At 36.1% G+C, this 12,959-nt stretch overlaps 2 protein-coding genes across 4 annotated transcripts in view; both read left to right on the top strand.

The window, feature by feature from the left end:
• Window positions 1-12,959, top strand: part of Fbxw10b (F-box and WD repeat domain containing 10B) — a 47,612-nt gene that overhangs the window by 9,055 nt on the left and 25,598 nt on the right. For all 3 annotated transcript variants that reach the window (XM_058571590.1, XM_046420717.2, XM_046420715.2), the window contains 3 exons: window positions 815-924; window positions 3,174-3,374; window positions 9,506-9,627. In XM_058571590.1, coding sequence (XP_058427573.1) covers window positions 815-924; window positions 3,174-3,374; window positions 9,506-9,627 — 433 coding nt within the window. The remainder of the gene's footprint in view (window positions 1-814; window positions 925-3,173; window positions 3,375-9,505; window positions 9,628-12,959) is intronic.
• Window positions 10,085-12,410, top strand: LOC124076666 (occludin-like). Its single transcript, XM_046420718.2, is given in 2 exon segments — window positions 10,085-10,277; window positions 10,280-12,410. Coding segments are annotated over 2 exon segments (1,572 nt in total). The 5' UTR covers window positions 10,085-10,234; the 3' UTR covers window positions 11,809-12,410.

Below are 12,959 nucleotides of genomic sequence, written 5' to 3'. Positions count from 1 at the left end.
ATGATAAACTTGCTGTCTTTTATTTTTTCTTGCCAGTGTTGTTTCCTGCTCTTTAAGGGTTTAGTATGGTTGAGAAGAAGAGGAACTAGGAGTGTTGTTCAATCATCTATATCAGAATTTATCATGCATGGCATGCCATAGCTGCTCAGGAAGTGTGTCATGAGTGAGGGAGGGAAGGAGAGAGGGAAGAGGAAGAAAGGAAAAGAGGTAAGGAAGGAAGGAAGGAGAAAAGGAAGAAAAAATATGTTGAGAAACACAGGAAAACATTTCTGTTGAGACTTTATAAAATTTCTTTCCCCTCCCTGAGTCCCAGATATATTATCTGTTAAGGTGATGAGAATATTTTGTGAGCAAGTGATCTACCTCATTAGGCAGCTCTCAGAACAATGAAAGTTGAAGATGTATGAAAATTCAGAAACAGAAATGTACAAAGAGTGTAGCTTAATTATATATATATATATATATATATATATATATATATATATATATATGAGCCTTTGTGAGCTCATTTGCAGAAAAGCTGCATTCTCAGCATTATTTGGAATTCATCCTTAAAAGCTCCTAGAATCAGAACATATAGAAAATACAGAGGGGAAAGATTAATTGGGACCCTTAACTGAGCATGTTCTATATAACTCATGGATTATTTTGGTGCCAACTCATGGGCTTTCCCCTTTCACCATGAAGCAGAAGCCACACTCTTAGAAGAAAGAATCCATGGGTCTTTGTACCATTGCCAGGGGAGACTGGAGGAGTATCAGGAGCCCTGGATAAAGTTGATGCCACATTTTGACTTCACATATTCCCTTGTTAGAGTGACTACAATCTGTGGACTGCATACCAGAACCAGGAAACTCAACAGGTCCAGATGGAGGAGAGAAATGTTTTCTGTGGGACCTACAATATCCGCATTCTCTCTGACACGTAGGTACTGGAGTCAGAATCAAGGTTTTCTGGGACACTTTGATTAACTACATTGACATCTTAGAATTCTCCTGACCCCTGTCAGCTTAGAAAGATCTTCTCACCCTTGCCCCTGAACTAGCATGAGATCTTCTTTGAACAATATGTGCTTAATTTTGCACCATTCTTGGTAGTAGGGAGAGAACATTTTCTCTGAATAAATTTTGGGTATGCTGACCACCAACATTTTTCACATGTTATGTGCATAAAATATTTTTTTAGAATATCTTTATTGTTTTAATTAAAGAAAGAATATGTGCTTATTGGGGGAAAATCCTCCAAATGCCAGAAAAAGTGTAGAGAAAAGAAAACATCTAAAATTTTGTCGCATAGAGATAACTGCCATTAATATTGATGTCTATTCTCTAGCATTTTCTTTTCATATGCATAAGGCATAATTTTTAAAATATCTTTAATTTTTATTTATTTATTTATTTATTTGTATGTGGTGATGAGGATGGAACCCATGGCCTCATGCATGCATGGCAAGCGCTCTACCACTGAGCCACAACCCTAGCCCCTGCATAGGACATATTTTGAATAACAATAGGATTATGCTATATGTTTTTGTAATCCAATCCAGCAAAACACGGTGGATATCTTTCCACATTAAATGTGACAGTTGTATTTATAAGTATTGCATAATGTGACATCATTTGGTTGTGCCACCTCTACTTTAATGTTGGCCATGAATTTTATTAACAAAATGCATCTCAAAAATAGACCAATCAGTATGGGGAAGACAGAATTGAAGGTTTTTGTTATTGCTTTTTCCAGTGCTAGGGACTGAACCTGGGATCTTGCACATTCTAGGCAAGAACTCTACCACTGAGCTAGCTGTGTTAGTTAGGTTTCCATTGCTGGGACAAAATACCTAAGAAAAACAACTTAGAGGGGGAAAGACTTATTTAGGTTCACACTTTCAGTGGTTTCAATCCATACTCAGCTGGGCTCCATTGTTTTGGGCCTGAACATAATGGTGGAAGGACATCGTGGAAGGGCATGTTAGAAGAAAGCTATTCACCTTATAGCAGCTGAGAAGCAGAGTGTAAAAGAGAGAGAGTGCAAGGAAAGGGTCTATTCTTCTAGGGTGGGTCTCCAGTAATATCTTTCCTCTAGTGAGGCCCCATCACCTACAGTTTCCATCATCTCCAAATAATGCCATCAAACATTAATCCCTCAGTGGATTAATCCACTGATGCAGCCAGAACATGACCTAATCACTTCTCAAAAGCTCCACTCTAAATATTGCTATATTGTGGACCAAACCTTCAATGCATGAGGTTTTAGGAGACAGTCTAGATCTAAACCATAATACTATCTATTCTTCCTGCTCCAGAGTTGAATTTTTATGGGTAAGTATGGTGATAATTACTCTTTAGATGATGACTGGTTAAACTCTGAATATGACAAATGGAATGAAGACAAAAATCTAAAGAATTGCTCCTTATATTTAGAGTGAGTATATTATTGAGACAATTCCATTTTACTGTGTTCCTAGTATACTAACTAATAGCATCCTCTTTCACAACAAGAAAGTCTCAGTTTGGATAATAAATTATTTGGTTATCCTGAGAATATTTTAGTTACTTCATAATAATTCTATTATTGGAAAATTAATTCAACTTACCTGGATTTATTGAATTCTAAGCTTTTGGTGAGCAAGGTTTGTATCTTATTCATTTTTTAATTTCCCATGGTACCTACTAGCACAGAAATTTGGACCTAATAAATGTTCCTTAGATATTAGTTAAGGAAAAGGAAGAAAGAAGGGTATAAGAAAAGGAAAAAGAAAGGAAAGAAATAGAAGAAATACAGATGAACATAGGACTTCCTCTGAGATTTTCCATGAAGAAAGATTTCCATGGTCCAATAAGTTTGGGGAATGCCACATATTCTATTCTCTTTCTTGGGGATTTAGCATACATTAGCAGAATAATTTAAAAAATTTTTTTTATAATTTTGGACTTATGTCTTTAGGCTTTAAATCTACCTGAAACGGATTTTTTTTCATGGTATGAGGTTGGAATCATCAGGGTCTGTTAATACTAGGTCTTGCCTTCTGCTGTCTCCCTTCTCAGCAAGGGAGGTCCTAGATTTTCCATTATACAACCACAGTATACAAAAGTCAGTGCTAAGTAAGATCCAGGAAGGATGCTAACTTTTCTTTCATGTATAATCCATTTCCCCATCCCCATCCCAAAATTCAGGTGGGACCAGAACAGAGTGATCCATTATTCTGGGGGAGAGTTGATAGCTGTGTCATCTAATAGGAAGATCAAACTTCTTAACATCTTAAAAATCAAGGTGATACCTATTGAATTCCGAGGCCATGTGGGGAGTATCCGGACTCTCTTCCTGTGTGAGGGGGAACACTTTCTCCTAAGCGGGAGTTACGACCTAAGCATCAGGTGAGTGGTCCAAAGAGGTAATGATTGCCATCAGACCGAGGGTCTAGAGTCAGAAGTGGAAGAAGTGTACAGACTTTTTGTATTTATTGAAAAGTCATTCTCAATAATACTAATTTTTAGAAAACCTACAATGGATTTTTTTTGACAAGGTAAAAGTCAAGAATTTACTTAAATGGGATAGATTCATAAACTTATCAGTTGTATTCCCAGTGGGTGACTGTGAATCAGAAAAAGTCTCTCTTTTTTTTTAGCATTCTTAAATAAAGATAAAATCTGTACTTCTTTTAGTAGATTCCTTCAATGAAAGATAGTTTTTGTGAGTATGAAGTATAGGAGAAAATGGTATTTAAAAATATATGTGTTTATGCACTAATTTATTTTTTCTTTTTTCTATTTTTTCAATCATGGTTTAAAAGCTATTTTATTTAAAATTTAAAAAATATAAAAAATAAACAGAATAGAACAACAATATCCATGTGCCCACAACCAACCTTCAATCATTATCAACATTCTATCATTATTATTTCATTTATACATCTACCCATTCTTAATTCATTGCTTATTATTATTACTTTGAGGTCTTTTTAAATTGATTTTATTTTTTAAATATACAATGGCAGAATGCATTACAATTCTTATTACACATATATAGCACAATTTTTCATATCTTTGTATATAATGTATGTTCACGCCAATTCATGTCTTTATACATGTACTTTGTTTTTGTTTTTTTATGCACTAATTTAAAACAACCTTTAAATAAACACAAGGAAGACCCGTAGAGTAGAGGAAGGGGAATAGAGGGAAAGAGGAGGGGAGGAAAAGGGGAAGTACTAGGGACTGAAGTAGAGCAAATTATATTCTATGCATATATGATTATGTCAAAATGAACCCCAACATTATATATAACTATGATAAAAACATTAAAGGTATGTATTCATGTATGTATTCATATATTTTAAGCAGAATAATAAATACTCTTCTACCCATTTCTCAGACCAAGAATAGAACATTACCCCTCCTCCATCACCCATGGGTGCCTTTCCCTTATTGCTTTTATCCTCTTTCCAATCAGGGATAATGTTACCCTAAATTTTGTATTGACTACTCCCTTGTGTTTATTTATAGTTTCTGCTTCTTGTTTATATATCTCCAGTATATTAATTATTTTTGCCTATTTTTGAACTTAACATAAATGGAATCATGTTTTAAAAAAATCATCAGTACTTGAATCTTTTTTAAAAAAAATATTTTTAATATCTTTATTTATTTTTTATGTGGTGCTGAGGATCTAACCCAGGGCCTCCCACACGCTAGGTGAGCACTCTACCACTGAGCCACAACCCCAGCCCCAGTACTTGAATCTTACACTGAACTTTGTTTTGAGATTGATCCATGTGATGTAGGTAGCAGTCATGATTTATTTTCACAGAGATATAATATCTTATTGAATGAATGTATTGTAACTCACACTATTCTGTTGATGGACATTTGTATTATTTCTAGTTTTTAATTCTTTCCAAGAATACTTCCATAGATGGTCTTGGCATCACCTGGTACTCACATGCATGAATTTTTTTTTAAAGATATCTTCTCAGTAGGGGAATTTTTGTTTTCCAAAATGGTTGGATTAATTTATACCTCCATCCACAGGATATGAGAATATCCCTCCTTATAAACACTCACCAATACTTTTTGTTGGGAGTGGCACTCGACCACTGAGCCACATCCCCAGCCCTATTTTGTATTTTATTTAGAGACAGTGTCTCACTGAGTTGCTTAGCACCTCGCTTTTGCTGAGGCTGGGCTTTGAATTTGCGATACTCCTTCCTTAGCTTCCTGAGCCTCTGGGATTACAGGCATGCACCCAGCTCACCAAGACTTTTTGTCAATCAGTCTTTGACATTTTTTCCAATCTGATGAGTACTAAATAAAACCTCCTTAGGGTTTTGATTCTAGCCTTGGTTATTCTAGTGAGACTGAACATTTTTTTTCCATATGTACATCAGGGTTCTCCTGAGAAACAAGACCAATAGGATGTGTACATAAATGAAGATTTATTGTAAGGTATTGGTTTGAGTGGTTATGGAGGTGGGCAAATTCAAAATCTGTAGTCTGGCCTGGAAGGCTGAGCTCTGCAGAACTTAAGGTGCAGATAAAGGCTGAAGGCAATGTTCTGGAAAACTCCGTCCTGCTAGGGGAGATCCACGTTTTTGTTCTGTACATGGCCTTCAGCTGATCGAATGAGGACTGTCTACATTTTAGAGGGCCATCTGCTTTACTCAAAGTTCAATGTAAATATTACTCTCATTCCAAAGCACCTTCTCTGCAAGTTGACGTGTAAAATTAACCATAACAATATGTTTTGGGAGACATTTATGCTTTTATGAGATTCCTTTTTATAAGAGTTACTTCTTTTTTGAAGGGAGCAACATTTTCATAAGAATTTTGTGTAATTTCTGGATACGAATCTCTTCTTTATATTTGTATTGGAAATTTCTTCTTCCATGTTAAGACTTATCTTCTCATTTTTCTATGGCATCTTTTGATGAACAGAAATTCTTAATTTTTGTCTGGTAGTATGTGTTAATGGCTAACACTATTTATTTATGCTATTTTACCTTTATTCTTTACTTCTATTATCCACTGGACTACCACCTAATTTTTCTTCTTTTTATTTGTGTGTTCTTTCAAAATGTGTATTGATAAATTCTGTACATGTATCAATAATTTGTATCTATGTTCCTAAGGTTTGAACCCCCACCCTATATTTCAAAAGATTCACCCATGTTACCATCTAGTTGGTTGTTTTAGGCTGTTCTCCAAGTTCTGTATATACACTTTACCTACTTGCTTCTCTAGTAATGGACACTAGATTGGATTGGCTCTAAATAATGCTGCAGGCTGGGGTTGTGGCTCAGTGGTAGAGTGCTCCTCTAGCATTCATGAGGCACTGGGTTCGATCCTCAGCACCACATAAAATAAAGATATTGTGTCCACCAAAAAACTAACTAACTTTATAAATAAATAAATAATGCTGCATTGAACATCTTCATGTATGTCTCTTTGATGATGTAAGATGATTTTTAGGAATATGCACACACACAAAAAATGAACTTGCTTAGATACAGGTTAGGCAGCACCTAATTTGATTAAGAAGTACCATATTGAAGTCTGGAAACACTGTACAGATCTATGCTTTTACCAGTAGGGCTCCAGCATCCCTATTTCCCTACCAACACAGGACATCATCCAGCTTTCAAACTTTTGCCAGATGAATATGTGTAAAATCATTTCCATGTGCATTACTCTGATTACTAATAAGTTTACCTTTTGTGACTTCTTCTTTTGTAAATTGCCTGATTATGTTCTTTGGCCTACTTTTCCTTTAAAGCTGCTCCAATTTTCTTATTGATTTGCTGTTGTATTTTTTTCTAGATCTTTCCAGACTTCAATAGGTACTTCTTAATCAAATTAGGTGCTGCCTATCCTGTATCTAAGCAAGTTCATTTTTTGTGCATATTCCTAAAAATCATCTTACATCATCAAGGGGACATAAATGAAGATGTTCAATACAGCATTATTTAGAGCCAATCCAATCTAGTGTCCATTACTAGAAAAGCAAGTAGATAAAATGTATATACAGAACTCAGAGAACAGCCTAAAACAACCAATTAGATGGTCTCTTGTCAGTTTTAAAATTTCAAATATGATCTCCAATTCTTTAATTTATCAACCATGTTTATAGTTCCCTTTTGTTGAACAAAAATTCTTAATATTGTTGTAATAAAATTCATCAGTTTATCAGGATTTTTTCCTCTCATGTTTGTAGTTCTTTCTATTTTGAGGTCACAGAGATATTTTCCAATATTTTCTGTTATTGACTTTATGGTCTGATCTTTTATAGTCAGTTGATCTATCTGGAGTTTTACTTTGTATGCTTGTTAGATAGGGCTTCCATTACTTTTTAAAAAATTTTTAGATAAAGTGAACAGTTTTCCTCCCACAGCAATTACTAAGATGACAAATTATTCTGCCCCCCGCCCTCTGTTGATTTGTGGACCCCAATTTATCACATGGTCATTTTCCATACATGCATGGAAATGTCTCTGAATTCGTGTTGCTGTTTTTCTGTTATGGCATCAAAATTACCCTGTTTTAAATGTTTTATATATATTTTATTTTTAGCACTGCATTTGGTGAATAGATCATAGTGAGGAAAGTTCCACTCTTTTCCATGTTAACAGTTGTGGTATACATATGAGTTTTTGGATTAAGTTTATCAATTTAAAAAAACCTAAAAAGAGTTTTGATTGGTGTTGCATTGAATTTATAGATTAATTTTTGAAATGCATTCATTGGCATCATCTTCTTGGCTCTTTCTTTGAACTTTATAGTTTTCTTTATAAAAATCTTGCATATTCTTATTAAATGTCTATATATAATTCTATTGCTATTATGAATGCTATCTTAATTTGTATTTTCTAATTGGTTATTGCTGGAGTAGAGAAATACTATTGATCTATGCAGGTTGATACTGTGTCTGGCAATCTTGCTCACCTCTCTTATTAGTGCTAAAAGTATGCATTAATGCATTAATATTGATTTGGTTTTATTTTGTAGGTGATCTTATTAGGTGCCAATAATGACAATATATTATATTCCCTTTTTTATAACTTTGCCTGGGATTTCCAGTGCCATGGCAAGCAACAGCACATGAGAGTGGCCACTGTCACCTTGTTTCCCTTCTCAAAAAGACTCAGCAGTGCAGTTTCTTCATTAAGAATAGTGCATACTGTTGTGACTTTGGTTTAAAGTTGCATTAAGTTGAGGAAGTTCCTTCTATTCCCATTTTCTAAAAATGTCTATCATGTCTTTTCTTCCATACATTACATAAACCAACCTGGGCACAAGGACTGCCATGCTACTAGAAACAAATTTAGAACATGCTTTCTTTCATATTCCCGTGAATTCACTGTGGCTGCATAGCAGGCTCTGAAAGGATGCATAGCAGGCTCTGGGGAAGGTATTGGTAAGGCTGTGGGACTTTGGAGAATATTAGAAGGAAAAAAACTTTTCATGTCCCAAGAAACACTTATTAATCATTCACTAAGTTCTGAGCCTAAAATAACCTTGGGAAATAAGAAATGTTTTTATTCCAAATTTATGGAGGAAGAGACTGAGGCACAGAGTGGTTCTAAAACTTACCAAAGATCACACAAATAGTAAGTAATGGACCTGGAATTGAACCTTAGGCAGCTGGCTCCAGAGTCAGTTATCTTAATATTATAACTTTGTCCTGTCACAAGAGCAGCTTGGCTAAAGTGAAAGAATTTTTCAATGACAGAGAAGAGTCTTCAGGCAAGTTTCCTCATTGAAAAATAGCATGACTCATATATGTGTTCCCATATATATCTTAGATAGGCTTTAGATGTGCATAAAATATTTTTGAACTAAGTGACATGGTAAATTATTTTGTTGCTTTTGTTTTAAGATCAGGTCTACCATTGTATCAGTACTGTGAATCCTATTCGTGGTGGTCATTCCAGAGACCCTCCCAACTAAATCCAACTACCATTTATCAAGCATTTTCTATGTGTGGGTCACTGTCCTAATGTTAGCTGCATTGGTGCAGTGCTTCTAAACTTCTGTGCTATTGACACTTGGAGATGAAAAATTCTTCATTGTGGGGGCTCCCCTGTGCATTGGGGGTGTTCAGTAGTATCCTTGGACTCTATTTCCTCCTTCCCCACCAAAAATCTCTTTTGTAACCACCAAAAATCTCTCCAGATACTTCCAAATGTCCTCTGAGGGTAGAACTCATTTCCAGTTGATGCTCACTCTATTAGTGCATTAATTATTTCCAAAAACCCTACAAAGTAACTACTGTTGTTACCATTACCACTGTATCTATGAGAAAATGATCTTGCATAGAAATTAAGTAACTTTCCCAAAATTACGCCAAATAGTGCTTTAACTGGGATTCAAGTCCTGGTGTCTGAATCTTAAGCTTAACCATGAAACTCTGCTGCTTTCCAACTACCCACCGATATAAAGAAACACTATACAGTGTGATTGATCCCTTGGGCCCTCAGAAAATCCCAGTCATTATTTTGGCCTGTTTCCTGCAGATACTGGGATCTGAAAACTGGGGTTTGCTTACGGATCTTCTATGGCCACCAGGGAACAGTAACTTGCATGGATTTGTATAAGAACAAACTTGTATCTGGAGCCAGAGACTGTCAAGTGAAAGGTGAGAAAGAATTGCCTTACATTCTCCAAAGGCGTTTCCCCAGATCTGTGTGCTGGGTTTGTTAATTTCTATAGGTAGCCATTTATTCTTTTATTCATCCATCCATCTGCTAGGTCTGGTGATAAAAAAATGAATATGAGATGGTTCTTTAGATATGGCTTTTTATTTCCTCAAAAGGGTCATCAGTTTCTAATGGAAGAGAATATGTAGCTATATAATGGAGGACATAGTAACAGATGAATGATAACAGCTGTCATTTATTGAGTACCAATTTTGGGACAGGCTCTGTGATAGATGCTTTAGACATATTATCTTATTTACTCCTCACAAGAACCCCATGAGGTAGAAGATAAAGATGAGCAATCAAAAACTGAGAGAGAAAAATAACATGCCTCAAATCAAAGATGCAAAGTGGTAGATGGGGGATTTGAACTCAAGATTGTCTGGTTCTGGGGTGAGGGGAAGGAGGAGGAAGGCTGAGTCCCCCGCTCGGTCTCTGGCTGCCTGCTGGCTGCCCACTTGGAGTCAGGTGTTCCTGCCAGATTGGCTGATCTTGGGAGCTACAGGGAATTGCTCATCCTAAAGCAGGTGACCAGTGACATCAGCCATGTCATCCAGGCCTTTTGAAAGTCTGCCTCCTTATAGACCTGATAATTCAAACCGAATCATTATGCACCAAGCAATGACATATATGGTGGAGAAATGCATGTTCGGCCAATGCTCTCTCAGCCTGCGTATTCTTTTTACCCAGAAGATGAAATTCTTCACTTCTACAAATGGACATCTCCTCCAGGAGTGATTTGTATTCTGTCTATGCTCATTATTGTGATGTGTATTGCTATATTTGCCTGTGTTGCCTCCACACTTGCCTGGGACAGAGGCTATGGAACTGGCTTACTAGGAGGTGGTTTTGGCTACCCTTATGGAAGAAGTAGCTTTGGTGGCTATGGAGGCAGCTATGGCTATGGTTATGGCTACGGTTATGGCTATGGAGGAGGCTATACGGATCCAAGAGCGGCAAAGGGTTTCCTGTTGGCCATGGCTGCCTTTTGTTTCATTGCCTCATTGGCAATATTTGTTACCAGTGTTATAAGATCTGAAATATCCAGAACAAGAGGATATTACTTGACTGTGATAATAGTGAGTGCTATCCTAGGTATCCTGGTGTTTATTGCCACAATTGTCTATATAATGGGAGTCAACCCAACTGCCCAGGCTTCTGGATCTTTATATAGTTCACAAATATATGCCCTCTGCAACCAGTTCTATACACCTGCAGTTACTGGAGTCTATGTGGATCAGTATTTGTATCACTACTGTGTGGTGGATCCCCAGGAGGCTATTGCCATTGTGCTAGGATTCATGATTATTGTGGCTTTTGCTTTAATAATTTTCTTTGCTGTGAAAACTTGAAGAAAGATGGACCGGTATGACAAGTCCAATATTTTGTGGGACAAAGAACACATTTATGAGGAACAGCCACCCAATGTGGAAGAATGGGTTAAAAATGTGTCTGCAGGCACACAAGACATACCTCCACCCCCATCTGACTACGTGGAGAGAGTCGATAGTTCCATGGTGTACTCTTCCAATGACAAAGTGAATGGCAAGCGGTCATATCCAGAGTCTTCCTATAAGTCAACACCACCGGTGCCTGAAGTGGCTCAGGAGCTTCCCCTCACTTCACCCATGGATGACTTCAGACAGGCTCGATACAGCAGCAGTGGTAACTTAGAGACACCTTCAAAAAGGGCTCCCACTAAGGGAAGAGCAGGAAAGCCCAAGATAACAGAGCAAGATCACTATGAGACAGACTACACGACGGGTGGAGAATCCTGTGATGAGCTGGAGGAGGACTGGATCAGGGAATATCCACCCATCACTTCAGATCAACAAAGACAACTCTACAAGCGAAATTTTGACACTGGCCTGCAGGAATACAAGAGCTTACAAGCAGAACTTGATGAGGTCAATAGAGAACTCTCTCATCTAGATAAAGAATTGGATGACTATAGAGAAGAAAGTGAAGAGTACATGGCTGCTGCTGATGAATACAATAGACTGAAGCAAGTTAAGGGATCTGCAGATTACAAAAGAAAGAGAAATTACTGCAAACAGTTGAAGAGTAAATTGTCACACATCAAGAAGATGGTTGGAGACTATGATAGACGGAAAACTTAGAAGGCAGATGCCACAGTGCTGGAGAAATTAAGGAATATCTATCTGATATCTCTGAAATGTTCTCAGAAGGCAAATGACTTTGGACTCTTATCTAGGAAGCCAAACTCGGTGTTCATTACAAAGTTTTGGTAGCTTTAATATCATCAGTTTCATATCATCAGTATTGAAGCATTTATAAATAACTTTTGTTAATCAACTGGGCTGAACACTCCTATTAAGGATTTTATAGTTTAAACACTGGTTCTCGTATTAAGAACAAAATAATGCTGTTTGAGGTTTTTAAACCTTAAAGGAAGGTCCTGGTATGAACTGTGCTGTGAATTTTCACACCCAAGAAAGCATCTAATCTTCCCAACAATGCTTTAGATAATTATTATTTATAATCATTTTTTTTAAATAAGAAAACTGGGTCCCTGCAATGAAGTCTCTGAAGTGAGACTGCTTGTGTACTAGCATATGCTTTTGGTTTTGTCTATTTTATGACTCCATTAATAATAAAGTCCCTGCCTTTGGAATTTTAGCTACTGTGTATACTACATTCTGCCAACCTCCCTATTGATTTTTTTCTGTTATAAAAATGATTAAAAGGGTTTTTTTGTTGCTTTTTGTCACCTGTTAATTAAGATCATGTAAAATTAACAAATGTATGAAATTTAAAGATTGTAAATATATATGTGTGTGTGTGTGTTTATATATATATATATATATATATATATATATATATATATATATATATATACTTTTTAAAAATGAAAGCTTAAACCTAGTGGTTAGAATTTTGTGTTTTTAAGTAGTTTTTATCTTTTATGGTTTACATGCATTTTTTGGTAATCAACTAGACCTTTTTCACTATATAAGAATGTCCCATTACATTCATAATTGAATTATGACTTGAATTATATCATACATGAATGTTCAACTTCTGTACATATTTCATAAGGTATTAAACCTGGTGTTCTCTTTTTGTAATATACAGTTTGATGTCATTAGTATGGTTAATATTAGGCTGTGGAAAACTACACTCAGGAGTTGTCCCTTGTTTTAAACTATTTTGTGTGCTGTGCTTGTTGGCAATTTCCCAATCCTTTGGCTGTAAGAAGGCTAATGTGTCTGGAAATAGAATGCTATTCCATAAAACACCAAATTATTTC

This window comes from Marmota monax, unplaced genomic scaffold (assembly GCF_021218885.2).
Source record: "Marmota monax isolate L192 unplaced genomic scaffold, Marmota_monax_Labrador192_F-V1.1 WCK01_AAM20220418_F8-fsc00251, whole genome shotgun sequence".
NCBI lineage: Eukaryota > Metazoa > Chordata > Mammalia > Rodentia > Sciuridae > Marmota > Marmota monax.
This window is presented reverse-complemented; position numbering and strand designations above follow the sequence as displayed.